The 23,415-nt window shown below is 35.3% G+C and overlaps 1 protein-coding gene and 1 long non-coding RNA gene across 2 annotated transcripts; one reads left to right on the forward strand and one right to left on the reverse strand.

The window, feature by feature from the left end:
- Positions 1-2,312: 2,312 nt before the first annotated feature.
- Positions 2,313-11,478, reverse strand: LOC128215889 (uncharacterized). The gene is made up of 3 exons (XM_052922495.1): positions 11,401-11,478; positions 3,922-4,280; positions 2,313-3,251 (listed from the first exon to the last, which is right to left on the reverse strand). Exons 1-3 carry the CDS (start codon positions 11,455-11,457, stop codon positions 2,417-2,419), a joined length of 1,251 nt encoding a protein of 416 aa, XP_052778455.1. The 5' UTR covers positions 11,458-11,478; the 3' UTR covers positions 2,313-2,416.
- A 109-nt stretch (positions 11,479-11,587) lies between these two features.
- Positions 11,588-17,302, forward strand: LOC128218502 (uncharacterized). The gene is made up of 8 exons (XR_008258392.1): positions 11,588-12,057; positions 12,561-12,584; positions 12,729-12,847; positions 13,058-13,365; positions 13,536-13,619; positions 16,226-16,270; positions 16,399-16,470; positions 16,598-17,302. It is a non-coding gene; the product is annotated as an uncharacterized LOC128218502 (long non-coding RNA).
- The last annotated feature ends 6,113 nt before the right edge of the window (positions 17,303-23,415 follow it).

Consider the following 23,415-nt stretch of genomic DNA (forward strand, 5'->3'; position numbering starts at 1 on the left):
TTTTGAATTCAAGTGCTAGATATTTTCCATCCCAGGTCATATGCGGGGATTGTCCATGGTTTTGTATATCTTCTATGTTTTACATTGTCAAATAATCCAGTATAAAATCTAATTAATGGTCCCTATTGAATAATATAACGTATACTATCCATTAGTCAAAACTAGATTCAAACCGCTTCTTACACCATGTTGTATTCCTTTGGATGGGTCTGAGATGTACAAGGACACGAATTGTTGATGATATGTTTACTATTCGAACGCCAATTTACAAATGTTATTTAAGTGTAAAACATCAGTATATAATAGATTTCATGCAATTGAGTTCATGATTAACGGGAATACTAATTCAATTCAAAACATTGTATATTGTGGTGTTTGAGTAGTGTAGATAAAACAACAGCTAATGAGGTATCTTTTCATGTTTTTAGTTATCAAAGAAGCGTATCTTCTTCTGTACAATCAATGTCATCGTCCTCCTCCATGATTTCGATATGCCGAATGTAAGGCTTTTCCGAAAACGTCCTATCTCTTTGCTGCAAATAAATATTATGTTCTTGAAACAAAAATCGTAATTAAGTTTGCTTTGAGGCAGCATAAACATGATGGTTCAGTCAGAAAAGATCTAAACCGTTGACGGTGAAATGTACCAGTAAAGGTTTTAATCACATGACCTGCTTACTAGTATATTAAAGCGACACAAAAGGGTTCTCCGACCTAATAGTGACCCACTTTATTATCAATTCCTGTGTAGATACTTATCAGAACTATGCAATTCCATCATGGCTGAGGATCGTTTTATTCCTACAATTGTCACGTGAAAGGACTCATTTGTTCGGCATGCAAAGGCATATTATATTCCATGTGTGTAATGACCGGATATTAAGTTTTAGGTTGTATGTGAGGTTGAGTAAGTTATAAGCAGTATCGGAATTCTTTAAGAAGCGAAAATACACTGTAACTTAACAATTATATTGCCAAAAGTTGGCCTCTCAAATACATTTAGTTATAGTCTTCAAAATTAGCAAATGAGTAAGCTGGTGTCGTGCTTATATTTCAAGAGAACATGACCATTGAAGTATAGTCATCACTTCTAAAAGTATGTGAAATACTTTCTTTATTCATATGCTATTCATATACTAGAAGTATATCTATATCTGAAAAAACAAAATCGTTTTACCAATACACCGCAACTTTGGAGCCAAAAATGGAATGAAAATCAATAAAATTACTTCATCTAAACTTATCTCCCTTTTAAATAAGAACAGATGAATATACAGTATTCTTTAATTATTCTTTAGCATCTGTCCATTTAAAGATAAGGTAAGCTTATGCATTATGTATGGCAACCACAAGTTAAAAATAATATGTGGTATGTTTTGAAGAGACGAAGAGACAACACATTTCAATGTTGTAATATTTATTGGTGTTTATTATTCAAATTCTTTCTTGGTCTAGACGTATTTGGATACGGGGTGAAGGGGGGGGGGGGGGGGGTAATGCCAGTTATTCTTTATTTAACTGCCAGGGGAGTATACTTATGCTTTATTAATTTCACTCAGTAAGTGATAGCACGAATCGTATCTTGTCAAGCAGTTATTTTGTTACTTATTAAGTGGGATTCACAAGGCCATTAATTTAGTTTTAAATCAATGATGGCCTAATCATATGAAATTAGTCATTCACCAGTACAGAATAAAGTGGTGACAAAACGGTAAATCGATGAAAGTGCAGCTTTAAGGAATAATAAATGTTTGATTTTTTTTTAATTATCACCTTTTTAGTAAGAATACCGTTTTGATATAGCATCAAATAATTTCATATTATTTGAAGAGTTGTTTTATCATGCACACGTTCTTTATATTTAAATATTCAACTATACTTACTGTCTTTGACAACGCCAATCCTATGACGAGGATTCAATCCTGCATAGCCCTTGCGCTATAAACCACGACAATTGTCAATAGAATAACGAATACTGTACACACCAGTATTGGGGTAGAACTTTTCATACATGTATACCGTCCATCTATAAGGGAATAATAGCATAAAAAACCATCGCTACATTCTGAGAGACATTTTCCTCCAAATAAGATGGCACCCGAATCAGCACATTCTTTGTCTGTGATACACGAATTTAGTTCACCGTTCTGAATTTTGTTGTTGGCTGCACATTCTTTAACGCATGTTTTATGGCGATCACCTAAATTGAATGGTTGCACACTTGGGCATTCGTTAACACAAGTTTTATTGTACAAAAATCCAGCACATTCATTTGCGGTTATGCATTTGCTAATATTCCTGTCTAAGAAATGTCCAGATGGGCACTGATCGACGCAAAATTTATTGAGCAAGAATGGTGCCCTTTTGGGGCATTTATCTACACAAGTTTCAGCAATAGCAAATGATGGGCACGATATCACACATGTTCCATTATGTGTATAGGACGCACTTTGGGGCAAACATCCACACAGTAAATACCGCGGTAAAGGTATTTTTCGATACAATTCGGGACACATGTTCTCATTCCTTGGATGTTTTGAAGTCTTGAGAGATATGGTCTCTGTAGCGGACATGTCGACACACACATTTGCGTGATCTTATCATACGCGTAGGGCTCACTGCAGTTGGTAACGCATTGGATTGAGGTCATAATTGTATTGTATGATGTAAAGTGGGCAGCTTTTGAACGCTGCCATCTTTCTATTTCCGACAAAAACGATTGTTTATAGGGACTTGTAATCGGACAAGATTCAACGCACTCTCCTTTAAGTGCCAAGGAATTCGATGGGCAAGCGAAAACACACGTTCTATTCATGAGAAACAGCCCAGATGGGCATTTTTCTTGACACCGAAAGTACTGTCTGTAAACATTAACGGAGCACGATGAACTGCATCCGTTTACCGTCATAGATACATTAACTAAAACGCGATCAAATGAACATGTTTCTATACACGAAACATTTTCAACAACGTAATCAGGAGGACATGTGTAAACACACGTGCTGTTTAAGTAGAAATCATTTATATTGCACTTTTCAGTACATAAAACATACTGGTCAAAAACGTATGATAGCGAATTGCATTTCTCTGAATGACAGATACCGTTCGTAACGAACCTAAACTGAAAAGGACACGAAGAAACGCATGTGCCATTAAATTCAAAATTGTCTTCATCACATTTGTCCACACACTCGACACCTTCAACGTTTATTTGAATTGGATAATAGCAAGAGCCAACCATTTCGACAGTTGATTATGTGAAGTTTTTAGTTCGCCGCAAGTCATCTGGTAAACACGAAGTAACACACGAACTATTTTTTAAAAAGTAACCCATGCCACAGTAATTGACACACTTGTCTTTTAATCTTTATGTTCCTTGATGACAATTATGAACACACAATCGTTCTGTTACAGCTTGACAAAAAAGCCAGCCTCTTACTGCAATAGTTGTATTAAAGCTTAATGTACCGTTCGAGCACTGTTCTTCGCAAGTCCTGTTGTTTAAAAATGTGTTCAATGGACAGTTATCAACACAGTATGAGTTATAGACACATTGTCGAGACTTACATGTTGATACACACCTAGTAATTGCTCGAGTTTGTATCTTGTATGGATACGCTTCTGAGCAGTTAAATACGCATATTTTATTTTCAACAAACTGGCGACTAATTGGACATGCACATTCCACGTTCACTGTTTCGTTCGAACACTCCTTGTAACACGTCTTATCATACAGAACTGGATTTGTTTCAGGACATTTCTTTAAACAGATTTTGTTTATTTTCACAAAGCCATTTTCACATTCTGCCGTGCAGTATTTGTTTTGAACAAGACTGATACAACTGTTTGTGCATATCCTATGGCTTATCCCATTCATAGTATAATTGGTCATGTATTGCTTAAGGAGAGGGCATTTTTTACGACAGTATGAAGTAAAAAAAATGGTCTTCGTCAGTGTCTACATAGCGCTGCCCTATGGGACATACCGTTACACATTCGTTTCTCAAAACATACTCCTGTGATACACATTGTGTTACACATTTCTTGTCTATTATAAAGTCCTCCCCTGCCCCTCTCACTGACTCTCTAAAAAAATTGGTTTCACATTGGTCAGTGCACCTTTTATTCTGGTCTACAAACATTGTACCGCAGTCTCGGACGCAGTGGTCACCATTTACATAAGAGTCGAGCGGACATTGGAAAACACATCCTGCGTTTGTACAGTATGGCTTGTGGGCAGGACATGGTGTACTACCGTTGCAGAGCAACACGCCAGCAACCTGAATAAATAATGGAATCTATAATAAAAACGCAAACTTAGCGACATTATTTCTTTTAAATCCAACTCTATTTGTGAGTTTTTCGTTATGATTTAAATCCATTTAAGGCAAAAATTTAATATGAATTGCGACTAATAGCGATTTCGAGATTGATCTATGCTTATGTCTACACATCTGGTACAGTCGCCGTGTACGGTTGCGAGTTCTAATTAACTCACGCTCCATACGGTTGTGTCACTAACACATATACATGTACGTACACTGTAAAAATTGCGTTAAAATACTAAACGCTTCTAAACGCATGTTTGCAGGTCTCCGATTTTCAAAGGCTTTAGATCTTAACATGTTTACAATGTTTACGAAATACAGATAATAAACGCGTTTAGAAAATTCACATGTAGATAATAAACCTGCTTAGATCACAACAACTACAGGTATCACTCTGGTGATCAATACCTTCGAAGTATAAACTTGACGTAACCTGTGTCATGTTAAACCTGGTCTTGCAGCGTATCGCGCAGCAATAACATCAATGGTAGAGAGTATGACCATTTGATACGTACAAAACACCAAGTTCCGAAAATTGAACAGTACAATCATTTTAGATACAGTACAATAATTCAAATGCATGTATACATTCGATTATTAACCCAGACTAACACACATGGCCATTATGGTCATATTCAAAGATATCAACCTTACGCCGACCGGTTTTTGTGTAAATGCAGATCAGTCTGCTGGATAATTTATACAACAGACATTTTATTAGATACACGTAAATTATGTAAAACTGTACTCTATCAGTGTCTAAACCTACCATTTTAACCAGTGTTAAAAAGGTAGGTATAGTTAGATAGATGGATGGATGGATGGATGGATGGATGGACAAGATTTTATATTGCCTGAGTGACTCTTACTTGAAACGAAAATGAAATCCAAGAAAAGATATTGGCTATGTAACAATACAAACATATGCCATCCCATTTATATTGCTTTAATTCAGACAAAAACGGGGAATAATTCATATCACAAAGTTTTTTTTTCTAGTAAAAGATAAAATATTTTATCATTATCAATGTTTGTAAGGGTTACTTCATGGTAACTGGGAGATTTCCATCATATTTGCTGTTGTCTCAGGTACTGTCAAGTATTAGCAATGATAAGATTCATAACAGACTAGTCATGAACGTTCATGTTTTAATTTAATATCTAACAACTAGGGGGTGGTCTTAGTCTATTTGTGTTGCGTTTACAACATTCCAAAACAATTACATAACAATGACTGATCTCTGTAATTCCCTTAATACCATTCTATAACCTCCTATAAAAAATAACAAAACCAATACTTCTCAATGATATTTTTTTTGGAAGTCTCAATGATTTAGGAAACCGATAAACATATACAGCATAAACTTGCAACATGAGCAAAGTATGTCTTATTAACAACATGCCTGACAAAAATGGAGCTTTATACAGACGTGTTCGACTGGCTGAGGAAAAACTGAGATAAAACCCTCCTTCTTGGGAAAACTCAGAAACCTCTGCCCGTTTGTCATCCAGATTTACAGGATTTGTCTCGTACCACTAGATGTCGGGCCTCATCACCCGTAAGCTCCTTAACAAATATGTATAAAAAACATATCATTATATGATTCATGTATACGTACTATATCAAGTTATACAAGTGTCAATTACAACGCTATGTATACACGTGATGACACATAGATCATTAATATGATAAAATTACATAATAACAGAAAACTTTCAACATTTGCTTGTAAAATTTAACGATCAATTGTATCGTTGTGAACGTATCGGCTTCCCAGCGTTGAATGCCTTTACATTCATATGCGCACGAAATACTCGTGCGTATAAATCACTCGTGCTTATCAAACGCCACCAGGCGGTTATTCCATTACAAAAAAGGGAAAATAATTTCTTCTTATTCGTTATACTCAAACGCAGAAAATATATTATTTTAATAACGTAGTTCAATATCGGTAGAAGGATCAACATTTTCTCCCACCTCAATTATATAGATCCAAAAATTTGACCATGCTAGAAATACTTTTCTCCCACCTCAGATAAGTAGATCCAATAATTTAACCATGCTAGATATTCTTATCTTGCCCACGGGCGAAGATAAAATGCCCGTATGGAACTCCTTTTACCACATTGTAATTACCTCCCTTGTTGAAGACTGTCGTCAGTAGCATCAAGGAAATCTTGTCTTATTTTAATATTTAGAACTCTAATTAATTATTTCTCGCTTCAGATGTCACCATAAAACAGTTTTCAGGCAACATTCAAGAAATAATGCTTCATTCTCATTAGAACTATTTAAAAAGACCGATTTGACTATTAACATTAACTTGATCACTGCGCGTATATCCATGACAACCACGTGCTATCGCATATCCATACGCAATTATTTTCACTAAGCAAAAAAGAGTTCCAGCATAAAATACATTTTTACTTAATTTTGTTTAACTGAGGTGGGAGAAAAAGCATCTACCATAGCCGCTCGTATAAGATAGGTTCATCCCGACCCTCGCGCAGGGTGTTTTGCGGAAACTCGGTAAACCTCGTTTCCGCAAAACACCCTACCCTCAGGTCGGAATGAACCTATCTTACACTCTCGGCCATGGAAGATACTTATAATCTTGCTCACGGGCAAAGATAAAACAACTATGGAACTCCTTTTTATTGTCATCACACAATTACCTCCCTTGTTGAAGACCGTCGTCAGTAGCATCATGGAAACCTTGTTTTATGGCAATTTTTAGTATCCTTATTATTTTTTTCTCGCTTCAAATGGCACCATAAAAATAGTTTTAACGCTCCATTCAAGAAATAATGCTGCACTCTCCCCAAACTATTTAAATAGCGATTTGACCATTAACATAATCTGAATCACTGCGCGCATATATCCATGACAACCACGAATTATCACATATCTATACGCATTTATTTTCACTACTCACAAAATATTTCAAACGAAAACTACATTTTCACATTATTTTTTTTAACAGAAGTGGGAGAAAAAGCATCTACCATATCCGCTCGTGTAAGATAGGTTCATCCATACCCTTGCGCAGGTTGTTCTGTGGAAACTCGGTTAACCTCGTTTCCGCAAAACACCCTACGCTCGGGTTGGGATGAACCTATCTTACACTGTCGGCCATTGAAGATACTTACAGTCTCACCTTTCCATATTATAGAACGGTCTATGGATCTTTTAAATTACCTCAGCATCATCCATTTTTTGTTATATATCACTTATGATGCACATTTTTTTGCCAAATTCAAGAACTTAAATCACTATCACAACTTGTTTCAATTTATAATATATTAATCGATAAAAGTACAATAAACAAATGTCGAATGAGGTTGACCCTGATATATAAATGACTACAAGGCAGGTGAAAAGCTCAGTGTTCAATAATATATTGCCATGAAGTTATGGGGATGGAGAATGCATCATGAAGTAATGCCTACAACTTAAAAATTGTAATTATTCATTTAAAAGTCATTTCCCATCTCCTCAACAATCTTTACATACCCTGAGCTTGTGTAGAAATTATTTATATTGTCTTCTATGATAAACTGTTTAATAAATCCCAAAAGCTGAAAGTGCTTGGGGTACGACAAGTCCCATCCATAGTATGCAAACATTAGGCCCGTAAGACCCTCAATCAAACCATCAAAGAGCAATGTCTTTTCCTCACTATTGATGGCACATTCTGCCTTGGTCTCATCGGTATTCATCACTTATGTCAGACTAGAAGGCGTCGCTTTAGGCACTTTTAAAGTTTCCAACTCAGTGGCCTGTCGATAAACATGTGTCGTTTTAAGTAATCCATTCGGACTGAAACTTAAATAAATTACACATAGCCTGTTCATTGTAAGGCAACACTTTTGTGTGCATATATTATTTACTCTGGAAATGCTGTTTTAGACTTGTTTATAGAACAATACTCCAATTGAAGAAAATAGTTTAAACTTAGAAAGACCCTTACAATTAATAGGTGTACCTTTTTGTACTGCAAGACTTTTACCACATGGAATCATTGCATACAGTTTTGAATTACCAAGCACGGGAAATTCAATGGTTGGATACCTTGGACATTTGTTGTTTATTTTTGCCTGCTCTCGAGCCGTTCCAGCACTTTCATCTCACCAGGTGTAGAATCATCATCCTAGCATTCAAGAAAAGCTGATTGTATTAACTAGAATAATAAGTTAACCCTAAAGGACAAGAACCTCGCCTTGTCGCGAAAAACAAGCTAATCCTACCATGTACCACAGCTGGTGACCTCTACCCCTGCCAGCACTATACTTTATTTTTGCGGAAGGCCTCATTCATTACACAGTGTGGTCTATTACTATAGTTACAAACAAACTTTTGAATGGGACATCAAACCCAGGGTACTTACCCACGAGCATGTTAGAGAACCGGTGGATACTATTTAATGGTTACTGTTTCCTGCACTATCCAACTATGACTAGTCCAACGACTACCACTCGTTTTTGTGCATTGCCCAAAATGGGAACTGGCATTATTCATCCATACATTTGATAGAATGTTAAGTCGGAAGCTAAACCAACAGCTTCGTTGGATTTGCCGTTGGTATGGCTGAAAACTCAGCAGTTGACTAGTTTTCTAAACTGCCCAGTGAGCTTATTAATAATTGACTAAACAAATTAAAACAGATTCAAGATCAAGTTACCTGATCTTTACTGAACCCAAGTAGTTGGTCCAAAACGCTAGCGCAGTTATCGGAGATTGATGTATTGGATAGCAAAGACTGCATCAGGAAGAACTCCTTCTCAATCTGGAAGAGTGATGTAGATTAATAATGTGCGGACAAGCAGAAGCAACCGCAAAATAACTAGAAAGATTTCACTACAATGTCACGACGGTCTATGCCAAAATGTTTGACTTAAATCTAAATTGATATATCCTTAAATAAGACGAAATAAAATGTATACTTTAAAAACATTGTTAAAATACTGACAAACTTCTTGTTTCCAAAGAAATTTGTCAACTATTTTAGCAACACCCACATCCCGGTTGGTCCCGATGAATGTTCGCCCCTCCCGTAATGTCCTCCTCTGAGCTGCAACAAGAGAGCAATGTAAAGTAGACAGATTTTACACAGATTTAATGTTCTTAAGACAAGGATTTAACCACAACGGAGATAAGTAGTCTTTACTATGGCTTCACTTGGCCACTCCTGACTCGTCAAATATTTTAGTTTCTCAATGACATAATGCATTTAAAAATTTACGACTCGAAGATAACAAAAGTAGTGTCTCAATAATTGAAGAGTTGCACGAGTTGTACAGGGCTGTTCAGACTCGACAGCTTAAAGAATACTTTAAGAAACAGAGCCTGTTCTTGATCTTAAGCAGGCTTCTTCATTTCATTTAGAAGGATAAGGCTGAAATCACTCAGGCTCAAATCATCCTTATCTACATCATCTGTCGTTCTGCATCAATATACTTTAGAAGCCAGCTTTCGAACAAATTTTTGAAGTTTTCAGTCTTGGTATTGTTTGATATGGGTCAATTTCGACCATATCTCAAAGAAAATGCACTGCAGTCACTTCATTAGTTTAATATGTGAATGAATATATTCAATCTTATGAATTATAAAACTTCAAAAATAGTTTAATGGATCAAACTTTAATAAAAAAAATCAAAGTTAAATGATTCCATTTTATGGTAAAGCTTTAAGGGTTTCGAGTAAAACCTGGCCCTTCCCATCCACATGTTCTCGAATGAAAATAGCCGACATCTCAGTGATAGTAAAATTGAATAAGGAGTAAAGTATTATGCAGGAAAAAATGATTTTGTCATTTTGACAGATTCGTGTTTGTTTCAAGTTTATTCATGTCCGAACTTGGCGTGGAAATGTTTCGTAAATTGCGAAAATACCTCTCCTTTCATTCCTTATAACTCTAGAGGAAATAAGCTTTGCTAGTATGTGGAAATATTGTCGTTTTATTATAATAAGTTTATGTAGTATGTCCCATGATGTGATAAACAGTCCAAAATGTGACTCTGCATTTTATATACTGGTGTTTGTGTGCATCCGTTTTTTTACGCAGACGGTTCTATACTAGTGTGTACTGTTTACAGACTCATTACCAATAAAGCAGTGTTTAACTCAGACAACTGTTGACAGAAAAAGGGCTGCACCGATTATCATTGAAATCTCACTATGCCGATTCGTGATAACAGACACTAGAGGGCAATGCAGATTGGGACTTATAAACAACCCTGTCAGAATACCCAAATTCTGAGGCATACTTAAACTGTGTCTTAAACATAATTTAACAATGTTCACTATTTCTCCACCAACCTTTTACGAAAAATCGTAACATAATCACATATGATGAAATGTACAACTAAACGGCTAAAACTTACATGAGTTAGATAGAAAATAATACAAACTAGCATAAAACATAAAAACATAACAAAAAATTAATGTCTTGACCTTCAATGTGTTGATAAAGCGATGACAAATATACACAAAAATACGCGCGATCTTCCTTACAACGGATTTGTAGTTCTTGGATACTGAAGTACATCTGGGAGGAAACGTGCGCCGGATGTGGGGCTCGTACCAACGACCACCGGAACACTTTCATGGAGCTCTAACCAGCATAGGTAACCGGGTGGCTGGCTCTTACCCACACACGCTACAATTCTCCGATGAAACATGTTCAGATTGCGAATGCGTTTAAAAAAATATGTGCTTAGAAATTAAACACTTATAAGGAAACATTCAGATTTTAAACATCTTAAGACGTTTAATATCCAAACGCAATTTTAAGAGTGTACATATTTTAAAATCAGGTCGTTTTGACACCGCTTTGAGAATGAATGTTGTAATAAAAAAAAACAATACCAAGTGTTTCCATTTGGAAGCTCAATACATTTGAAATAAACTTCAACAATGGCAGTATGTAAAAATGAAAACAACTTAATTTAGCCTCTTCCGATTGATCAACATTGAGTTCTAACTAAAACTCTTCATATGTTTAAATAATTATTTTTTAACTTGAATACGTTGTACAGTACAGTGTGTAATATTGTAGTTATTTATACTTACATAATTATTAATCGAAACAAATGTACAAAAGAGAATGACAATCATATCCAAATCCATGATTGCACATGGCCTCTTATCATCTGGGGCAAAATATTTGTTTAAACCGTCAGCAATGCGTGTAAAGTAATCGGGTAGGTATAAACACAGTGTTCGATATTGATTAAATGTTGAACAGAAGTGCATTTATTCTTCCAAATATGGCGTCAACTGGGTTATCCGGGGGATATGAAGAATTAAGAGGCGCGCCAGATCTTCCATTAAACAAGGACTATCATTTATTTGTGTGTTACACACGTGAAAACTTGAATGAAGTTCGTATAATCGTAGGTAATTTGGAGAAGGAGGGGTACAAGTGCTGCTATTATGAAAGGGATTTTACGGCTGGGCAATCAGTACTTGAAAACACGGACCAGGCGATGAACAAAAGTCTTCATATGCTAGTTATTCTCTCAGAAGATTTGACAACCCAACCGTTTGCCATTCATGAAATTAAGGAAGCACTACATAAAAGAATAAGTGATGGCTATTCTATTATTCCAATTCGGATAGAGCCATGTACGGTTCCGGAATGTCTTAAGTCCATAACTTGGATTGAGTGTGCTGACGATGACATGCATTGTATGCATAAAAAGATTATCGATGCCGTTGTCCGAAATGGTAAATATATTATGTTTATGGATGTTTTGTCTTTGCGATATTTACCTTAAACGCTTGCATGGCTCGTTTCTTAAAGCAACATCCTTGGAATTCCACTTCACAAATAAAGTTGCATATTACGCCTCCCGAACGCATGTATGTTTATTGTTATAGGCTACCTGAACACACATACTGTGTGTAAACAATTTTCGCGATGAGGTAGTAGGTGTATATACATCAGTATTTGAATATTGACAACCTTTTAGTTTAGTTTAAACAGTATTTATTTCAAATTTAAATATACAAGGTATTTATTGCAATGTTGACAAAAAACGGAAAACACAAGAATAATATCATATAACTCGTTATTTGCCGCCTTGGTCCGGCATCAAGTAAATATATCTAGTGATCCATAATAATTATTATTATTGTCGATGGGGTAGACCATTTTTTCAATGTTCAGAACGTTTATTATATAATCGCTACAACATGTTTTGTTCATGTCGAAATACTTTCTTTTCCAGATATAGCGTCGGGGTTGAAGTATCGTAAGTTTATATAAGCTCTTTTTTCTTTGATATGTTCTTTCTTGTTATTTTATCAGTGTTATCTAAATATGAAAACAATAACATTGAATCATTTCCATTAATTAAGGAAAAGCTTTAAAACACCATTCTATTTTTTAACAACAGCAAATAATGGAGAAACTCAAGTGTTCTTCTTGAGTTCTTCTGGTGGCTTCCGTTCGTTGTCTATTCCACGATTTCACTTGAAAATAGAGCCCACCAGTCTCTTGTCAAACAACATTCAGGTAGGGATTTAGTCATATTTACAACTACGAAAATAATTAAATCTAGCTCTGAATCTAATTATTCTAGTTGAAATGGGCTCGTTTATCAAGATATTCTTCCTAGAACTCGTATTATCCTCAATGAAAGATCGTAGTTTGGCAGACGTTGTATTTATTAATATATGCCACATAAATCAAACTAAATGCTTTGCTATCCCCTTATATTTTTAGCTGAATATGGAGGACATCGAGGAAATAGAAGCTATCGTGAATGAATCTTTCCTTATAAAAAAGTTGCATGTTTTCGTCTTTTATGGTCGCATGGCAATGCTTGTGTATGGAGAATTTTTACTATTGCTGATAGCAGTTAGTATGCTCTTGGTATTTGCACTGCTCGGTAAAAAACGGATGACGTCGCCACCGTAGGAAGTGTGGTTGCTCGTACGATTTTTCTTTGTCATCTGACAATATCTGTTGCAGTGTTGTTTTCCTTGGTCGTGTGCAAAAGGTTACGATTTTTTAGAGGAGTTATTGACCAGGTTTGCAATTTTTACTCACTTTATATGATTTTATATGAAAGAGTATTTATAGAACTGCATATTCTTGAGTGTACTAAATTCATGTTAATTGGGTCAGTTCTGACGATAATATATGCAGTTACAGTGTTTATCGTTAGTTTGTTCTTATGTTTTTTTCTTTTATTTTGTAGGGAAACGAACAGATACAAAAGAGATTATGGAGATTTAACCAAAATTACAAGACATCACACACATTTGTGTTGTTTCATCACTATGTATCTTTTTAAATACACTCCTTTTACGAGTTATGAATGAAGGATTATAGGTTCCTGCGAAACGGATATATTGTGATAAAGATATGGCGTATTCCGATCAAGTCCAAAGTATTTTCTACAAATATCTGTTTAAAAAAATAGCATTTATAACCATTGCTGTAGTAACAGATCGCCGCAGTTGATCATATAAACCACAATGAGATGAATTGTGCACGGATGTATAAGATAACTCTTCGATATAATTCGTAAAACATACTTGAATGTTCGATATGAATTTGAAAATCCTTCGGTAGGTACTTGGCAGTATGACAGTACTGTCACGATATACGCTACGAGTAACAAATTCGTCTGTTTCTGAAGTTTTTCATCTAAATAGTGTGTGTAAGAGAAGTCGTAGAAAACTCGTCATGTGCCAAAGTCTTACTCACGTCGTCATTTCTCGCAAATTGCCGAGAACAGCCTGCAAGAATGTTTCACTTATATTCCCGTTGGCCAAGGAATTTTCGAAAAAAATCATACTTAATTCAAATATGTATATATTCATAGAATAGGGAATTACGGGTTATGTTATCAGTTTAATGCCATTTTACAACAATTTCGATTTTAACAATCATTTTAAACCATGTCTTAGACATTATGTAGTTCATCGACGTTAGCCGAAAGTAATCCATAAACAAAAATGTTAGGTTTTGAAAAGTTTATAGCCATCAGGCCATGTTTCAGTTGACAAATAGGCACCGCCTAAAGCATGCTTAAAGCATTTAAAGGCTTTCGGACTTCTTCGTGTTGTGAATATAGTCATGTAAATCTAAAACAAATAAGCATACATATCTAAAGGTGTGCATGCTCGAGAATTCCTTCGCAAATACTTTTAGATCTATATGCAGATACTCAATCAAATCAAGACCATGGAGTATCAGTCATTTGAAATACTCATTTAATATGTGGAATACTAGTACCTAATTATTTACAAAAGTATTGAGTAACACTCAATTGCATCTGAAACCTTATCTTGCACTTTAGTTTCATAAACAATGTACTGCCTCGGGTAAAGAATTTAGACATTATTGCAGTAAAATCTATTCTTCATTTCAAAAATGGCTGATTTATATTACTGCCAGGGTTTGACCGCTAAAAAAATGCATCCAATGTATCCAACAAAATGCATTGGACATTTTAATGACGTTTATGTTTAAGGTTTCTTTCTACAATGACAGGATCCTCGAGCAAAATTACCTTGGATCGAATCACCCATGTACTAGTTATTCCCTGTTTGTATTGATGTATCTTCATATTGCCCTCAACATATGTCACTCGTGGACATAATGAACAGAATTATATCAGTTGTTTATAAATGTGCATATGCACCATACTCAAGTCTCTGGGCTGAATTTACTGACACAAACTGAAAAATCGTCACACATTCTCCGTTCGATTTGGAATTACATGACTATACTCACAAATTGTAGCAGGTCAAAACCTGTCAACGCTTTAAGCGCTTTGATTTTAATTGTAAAAAAATAATAAAGGTAATGGTGAAAGTCTGTACGTAAATGGTTTGATGCGACACAGTTGCATAACCATTTATTTTGTGAAAGTTTCATGTGCACTAACAATCTTTATCAAAACTTGTCAAGTTACAGTCGATTTAGGGTAATTGAAACATGGAAAATATATACAGGTTTAGAAAACACAGTATCTTGACACGGATTTTTCAATACGGCGTGCTGTATTTTCTCTGTTGGATATGGAAAAGGGAAAATTATAGGCATATAATAACTATTTTATTGTGTTTTTTTTATCTTATAAGTGGAGTATAGCATGTTGTTTTCCCCCGTAAGTTTTTTATGTATTATGTTTTGCCAAGTTTTGTTATATTTTATGTCCTTATGGGCCTCGAGCATAAGTGAACTTAAAATTTGCACCAAAAAAAGGACGGATTTACTTTGAAATTTGTTCGATTATTTACGACAAAAAAAATACGACTTTGCATTCGATTTTGTTACTATTACCACACAGGCGTAGCATTCAATAGAAGATATAAACCAAAGCTACATATCAACGTTCATGATGGTTTCCAAATTTCCATTTAGTTATTATTGGTTTTATGAATCGGGTAGTTTAGTGGTTCGCGCATGTGCGCTAGTTCGAGTAAAGACATTCGCGTCAATACTATATAATGTAGTTATTCTTAAACAATAACTATGTTTCTTCCAGTCTCCATAAGTAAATTCAAGTAGTTGGCCATGGGCACCAATTATAAAAAAGTACCCGTATGTGGAAAATAAATTTAAAAACTTTTTTACGATAATTTATTTTACTAAGGTATGAGAAAAGGCATCTTTATGGCCGCTCGTGTAAAAAATGGTTCATCCAAAGCCTCGCGCAGGATGTTCTCAGATAATCTAAAACCTCTTTCATGTTCAAAAGTCTCGTATCAATGTCATACTAGTTGTGGGTTCGTGACATAAATAACAAATTTTGTACAGTGTGACAAGGTATTTGGTAATCTATTCTTTATTTTAGCCACAATATATAGATTACACTGCAATATGCGTATTGAGTCGTGCATTCTTAAGTAATCAATATTTCCTTAACCACAGCAGACACGATGTGTAAAAATCATAAAATACAACACCAAACCTTGCAGGGTACGTACGCTATTGTCCAGTCATATAGAATGATATAACAATATTATACCTTGAAGTAGGATTTGTTATTGGTCTCAGATTATACTGAGCTTGTCATTGCCAAATAATATTATAAAATCTGATTCCAGACATTTCTAGCTAGACGCTGTGAACGGAATGAAAACTTGAAAGACAAACTCGATCCAAATCTTCCGATAGAGGTGTGCCAGCTTTTTATTCGTTGTATTCCATTTTCCTGCAATTTATCGTTTGCACCAATATATTCTTTAATTAAGATCTTTCGTAATGATTTAATCAATTTGTTTCGAAATATCTGTTGTTTTTCAGGAAGCTATCGATGTCCTGTTCGACAACTTACTAAGGAGTAACATTCAAACTGTTGAACGAATGGTATGGCCTACTCGTCATTATTTGAAAAATGGAGCGCAGTGCCTATGTATGCAAATAGAATGTGGTTAAGCACACGGTGGTCGGCCACTTCTCCCGCAATATTTTGAACATTAAGGCAGATCCAACGATGCTGTCAACAAAAAAAGACTTAACACGTATTAATTCAATAAACATCCTTAATTTTGAGTGCCCGAAAACCGGTTTAAACTAAGTGCGTTCTTGCTTAGATTCCCCTGATCGTGCCGATGGTGGATACCCAAACATGACAATATTAATATATTTGTTTATGGGTCGGCCATTATTTTTGAACGTGTTCGTATTTATTTAAAACATTTTCACGACCTGTCAGCGACACAGAGCCATAACAATGCACCCTGCCCCTGTGGTCAGTGAAATAGTGAATGTTTCAATTGTCATAAACGATTAAAAGTACCTTCGAAAGCCCCAATATTTAGGCTTTTATTTGAATTTGAAAAAGAGCACTATTTCTGGCGTTTACTTAGACTATTTTTATCAAGTTACATGTACGCTTTTAAAAAAATATAGTATAGGTCTGGACAATATCAATATTACATTATTATGTCAATTGAATACCAGGCAAACTTCAATAACTGACCCTTTAATTTGCGTTTAATGACAGGCTTTAAGTTATGCATGAAGAAAAAACTCCCCCTGGAACAACCCCAGGACCCCTACCATATCGGGGGAGGAGGTGGGGGGAATACTCCTGCCAGAACGCATAACGCCGTCACAAAGCCTACCATCTTTTTCCGCCGCTATTTTATTCTTTTAAATTCATTGCATTGTACAGTATTACATGTCGATTAAAGAATATCAAACAAATATGTTTTTGGGTCTCGAATAATTTGTTCAAAGTTAATCATCACAGTAAAGGAACAGTGTAGGATCGCTGCACGTATATATGTTTTATAATGCCCTTAGGTAATATCCAAGGAAAACCAGGCTAGTACAGATATGTTCTTGAGTAATTGCTAAAGAATAATGACATGTAATGAAGAAGAAGAAGAAGAAGAAGAAGAAGAAGAAGAAGAAGAAGAAGAAGAGGAAGAGGAAGAAGAAGAGCATAAGTTATTGCCTGCTCAATCAAACTTTCAAGATCGACACTTCAGTATCTTTTCCTGACGCCGATACCGACGCTGCCGTTAACGAACTGAAAATTGGTCAGCTTAAAGTGCTAGGCTTGCTTTAATAAATTAAATCATAAATTTAATAAATAGATAAATTAAGTGAAAAATACATTTTCGATTATGGTAAGTTCAAAACAAGGGGCGGAACTGGAAAATAATTTTATCCAAAGTTATGTGTTTTGCAGTTGCTATATCAGTGCCGTAGCCAGAAGCACATTTAAACCGAGGAAGTCAAACATTTTTCTAGGTTTTCTCTTAGTTTAACGACACTTCGGCCATGTAAAACCACCGTTAAATTCGTGTTATTGGCACTTTATATACATTTTTTTTAAATGAGCGAGCTTAAAGAAAGGAACTCCATAGATTTATATATTGGTATTAGGACCCAGGGACGAGTTCGGTAGAAAAAGCGGGGTTTAGTGATATTTAGCGATTTCTGATCATCGAAAGACAAATGAAGTAAACGAACACTGATACAAGATACACCATATATATAAGATTCAATTTTGTTTTCTGAATCAAAGCAAAAAAACACTTCGATGTCCGGAATCGCAATCGCACAGTATACGTGCAGTCTATTGGAATGTTTTTATGAACAAATATCAAAGCAAACGATTATGACAAGAGTCTTAACATGGTTAATGGTTTCCATTTTTTGAGTCTCCTGATGGCCATTACTACTTTCGCTCAAACATGAACCCACAGGTAATCTTAAAATTAACTAACAAAATGCATCACTAGTGGGGAAGTTGTTTTCGTCACACATTAAAAATCCTTCTTTGAGTGACACAGGAGTATTTCAATCTTTTACCATTGGTTTCAAATATGCTTATCTTAGGAAGATCGTTTGAAAACGTTTGTTTGATTTTGTTTCAAAGCCTAACGGAAGACTGCCATTATTTCCGGATAACACATATGTCCCCTCTTTAACGTCTTCCAAATGTTCAGGTGAACGAGTGAAGTAAAATAAAGTGTTGTATTACGTGGTCTAAAAATGGATAGAAGTGATAAAGCTTATAATGGTCCATCATTGATGTTTTTACACCGTCATTAAGCCTTTTATTTTGTATGGTTTTCCTTGCAATGTATTTATATGTATAGCTTTTATAACTGACCTGTCATAAATCTCTTTAAACGAGTCCTATAAATACAAATATATACCACTTTCCATTGACTTCAAATAACTTGCCGCATCAGGTTCGTTAAATGTTTCTTAAATGCAAAGAAGATATGTTCATAATGGAAAGGGTACTAATGCAGTGTGTGAATACCACGTGTTCAATTGCGTCATAAGTGCTACGTCGGAATACAATATTTTGATTTAAAAAAACAACTTTAAACAAAGATAACTTCACTATTTCTTCACCATTTTAAATGAAACATAGCTTACCGAAGCCCTGTATTCGGCCTTTACCACAGTTTGATTTTAATAGAGTTTAGTTTCTGAAAACAATTCGACAAACCTTTACCCAATACGGCCCGGTCTGACGGAGCAAGGTCAAAATATTGTTTTGGAAAAAGTTTTGTCGAAGTGTTTGATGAAACTAATGACCTTATCAAATTTTGGTAATAAAACATTGCGGGGCTCTTTATGCGGCATTGAATGCCCTTTGTTTCATTTAAAATGATGTTGTTAATGAAAAGTATTTCTTGATTTAAGTCTTCATTTAAAGCAAAATGTTGCCTTCGGACGTAGCATGACGTAATTTATCACGTGGTATACATACACTGTAATGGTCTCCTTTCTTGATAACCATCGCGTAACCGAGAAAATGGGGAGAGTCTGTCATTTTGAAGTCCACTGAAACATGACATATTCGTTTCCTCCTTATTCTTAGGTTAGTCGACTAGACACTGCGCTTTTACATGGCATGTGTATTTTGCGGAGTTGTTAAAAAAGAAAGTGATTTTTAAATGAGTTTATAAAATTGCAAATCGATGAAACCTGAGTGCATGATGAGACAACTACTTGATTTAGACAATGATTTATACAATGCATGAAAATCAAGGTAAAGAACACTAGTTACTTGACCACTCGCTATCGATGCACCATCAAACACTTTCCCTCGATAATTGTTAGGACCATGGCAATATTTGGTTTGGAAAGTTTTTCATCATATGTGCTTATCAAGTTCATAAAAAGTTATTATTTCCATTCTTGCGACTTTTAAGCATCTCCTCTGAAAGGAATACGTCCTGCTGAAAGTTTCATAATACAAATGTAACTTAAATTATAATATCCATATGGAAATGTCTGTGTTTGTTTATTTTATAACGCGTGCGTAACCTGCGTGTTAAACAAGCATGGTCAAGATTTTCAGGAAAACTTTAGGATATTAGAGAAAGTTCTTTATTACCGTGGATAGAGCTCTTAAATGCGGGGTTTATGGTCTTTATTTCACAAAAAATCTCCAAATATTAAGAAAGTTATCTTTAAAAACCTTACCTGAATCGAGACTTGTTGACATTTGTTGCCGTGCACTTTACCGAATAAGTCACGTGGGTTCTCCACCGTGGTTAAGCAACCGTAGTTTTTCATTTCAGCTAAAACATTTTTTATATTTTTCCTACATGTAGCGGAGAATTAAGCATGTATAAAATGGAATATGCAATAATTCGTTAATAAAATTTGTATATATTGTCAAGGATATTATAAATATAAAATATATGAAATTCATGCGGAATCAATTGAATAATACGAAGTCCCATTCTTTACATATAGCGTGCCGTCAGTGCGCTTTTAAAAAGTTCCGGCAGTGCTAAATGATAGCAAAGAAGGTGCTTGATTTTGCCTCAGTGTCTGGTGCTACGGCATTTTCATAATAAAATGTAACATCGTAGTCGTTTCACGCGGTCGATCTTAATAGTTTTCATTGCGTTAGTTATTTTTATTTATTTTATTTATTTGCTTTCCAAATTTTAACCGAGGCAGCTGCCTTGGTGTGCCTCAGTGTGGCTACTGCGCTGTATAATATATGCATGTGCGAATTTTCTCTATAAACACGTATACCAATCTAGTTTTCTAGACAGCATCTTGATTTTTTCGAATAACCAGTCGAGCTAAAAGAAGAAATCCCTTCTTTCAGTTTCTATTTATTATAAGCGCACGATAGCTTAAGTTTTTAACAAGCAAATTCGTTGAATTAATAACCCCCGCCAGTTGATGGCTTGATAATGACGTGTTAGCGAAATATTTAAACCGAAACATGCAATACTGCTGCAGAGTGATGGACTCTTATGAAAATCGGATATGTGATATGAGTTTGTAAGCAGCTAAATGACTATTGTATAAAGTGTAGCATTTAGATCTGACTTAGTCACCTAGATTTTGACACCACGTTACACAGTTTCAAACTATTCAAATATTTCTTCAAGGCAAACATTCGGATTAAGTTACATGAAGATTTGACCAGCAAAAATGTGCCCTAGTATTCCGAAGGTTTTTATCAGATTGGACCTAGTGACCTAGTTTCTTTTTACCCCGTGTGATATGGTTTGAATCTTAACCAAGATTACATAGGCAAATTTTGAATAAGTTTCATGAAGATTCGGGCGGATTATTTATATTGCTTCTGTTTGTTCACAAGTTTTCTTTCCGATTGATCTAACGACCTAGTTTTTGACCCAATGTGACTCACTTTGAAAGTATAACAAAATAACAACAAGGAAAACATTTTGACCACAGTTTGAGTGAAGTCTGACCATTCACTACCAATATTAGGTTCCTGACATGAATTTTGAAAAAAATTAACGAGTGACTAAGATTCTGATCTCATGTGACCCAGTTTAAAACTTCATTGATTTCATCAACGAAAACATTCTGGTTAATCTTAAAAATATTGGACCAGATATATTGCCTCTTCCAAAGATTGTTTTCTAAGATTTGACAGGGTGACATAGTTTTGACTCCCTGTGACTTTCTTTAAAACTACGGTGAGATTTCATCAAGGGAAATATTCTGTCGAAATTTGAACATAATCTGTGCAATAAATACCAGACAATTTTTTTTTTCGAATACTTTACCTTATGACCTGATTTATGATCACATGTGACCCAGTTTTGAATTAGTGCAAGAGTTCATCAAGGTGTAACATTCTGATTGTATTTATTGGACCAAATCTAATGCCTCTAGCGCGTTTCAAAGATTTTTCTAAGATTTGAACTTTTAACCTAGTTTTTGACTCCATGTGACCCAATTTTACAAGCGGGTGGAACTTGATCAAGGGGATCATTCTGCCCAAATTTAAACATAATCTACCTGGCCCCTACTAAGATAAGTCTCCGATGATATGATTCAACACAAAAATTCTTAGATTTGACCTAGTGACCTATTTTTTGAAACCACATGACCTACTAACAAACTAATCGACGAGTTCATCTAGGAAAACATTCTACAAAACAAAACTAGAAGCGCCGCAATGCGACGAAACCAGGTTTTTGTTATGGGCAATCAGAAATTATAGCCAATTAATTTGTTGTATGAGCAAGTTCAATCTACAGCTTCATATAAGCTATATTCACACTAAGATTCATCACTATCCATCAATTCTAACTAAGTTGTTGGGCATAAAAACATTTTTCTATTTTTAGGAACAGTGACCTTGACCCCACCTTCCAAGCTAGCTCTTCACATAAGCTACCTTTGCTCTAAGTTTCATCAATATCTATCAATGCTAACTAAAGTTATTGGGCAGAAACCATTTTTCTATTTTTAGCAACAGTGACCTTGACCCCACCCCCCTCAAAAGAAATTCCAAGCTTGCTCTTCACATAAGCTACTAGAGCCTACCCACAAAATTTCGTCAATATCTATCAATTCTAACTAAAGTTATTGGGCAGAAACTATTTTTCTATTTTTAGTTACAGTGACCTTGACCTTAGCTCCGCCCCCCTCAAAAGCAATCCCAAGCTAGCTCTGTACATAAGCTACCTACACACCAAGTTTTATCAATATATATCAATGCTAACTAAAGTTATTGGGCGGACACCATTTTTAAATTTTTAGTAACAGGCGACCTTGACCTTAGCCCCACCCCCCTCAAAAGCAATCCCAAGCTAGCTCTTTACATAAGCTACCCACACACCAAGTTTAATCAATATCTAACAATGCTATCAAAAGTTATTTGGCAAAAAACATTTTTCTATTTCAAGAAACAGTAACATTGACCGTAGCCCCTCCCCACTCAAAAGCAATCCCAAGCCAGTTTTTACATGCTACCTACACACCAAGTTTCATCAATATCTGTCAATCCTAACTTAAGTTATTGGGCGGAAACCATTTTTCTATTTTTAGTAATAGTGACCTTGACCTTAGCCCCTCCCCACTTAAAAGCAATTCCAAGCTAGCTCTTCACATAAGCTACCTACACACTAAGTTTCATCAATATCTATCAATGCTTACTTATGTTATTGGGCAGAAACCATTTTTCTATTTTTAGTAACAGGCGACCTTGACCTTAGCCCCACCCCCTTCAAAAGCAATCCGAAGCTAGCTCTGTACATAAGCTACCTACACACCAAGTTTCATCAATATCGGTCAATGCTAACTAAAGTTATTGGGCAGAAGCCATTTTTCTATTTTAAGTAACAGTGACCTTGACCATTTTT

Source organism: Mya arenaria, chromosome 14, assembly GCF_026914265.1.
Source record: "Mya arenaria isolate MELC-2E11 chromosome 14, ASM2691426v1".
In the NCBI taxonomy this organism is placed as follows: domain Eukaryota; kingdom Metazoa; phylum Mollusca; class Bivalvia; order Myida; family Myidae; genus Mya; species Mya arenaria.

Bases quoted from the DNA above. Each gene is read 5' to 3' on its own strand.
- LOC128215889 (XM_052922495.1), bottom strand. From the start codon at position 11,457: ATGGATTTGGATATGATTGTCATTCTCTTTTGTACATTTGTTTCGATT. The intron at 4,281-11,400 runs GTAAGTATAAAT...TTATTTATTCAG, and splicing joins TTGTTTCGATTAATAATTAT to GTTGCTGGCGTGTTGCTCTG. The intron at 3,252-3,921 runs GTAAAAAATGCC...CTTCACATAATC, and splicing joins TTTTTTTACTTCATACTGTC to AACTGTCGAAATGGTTGGCT.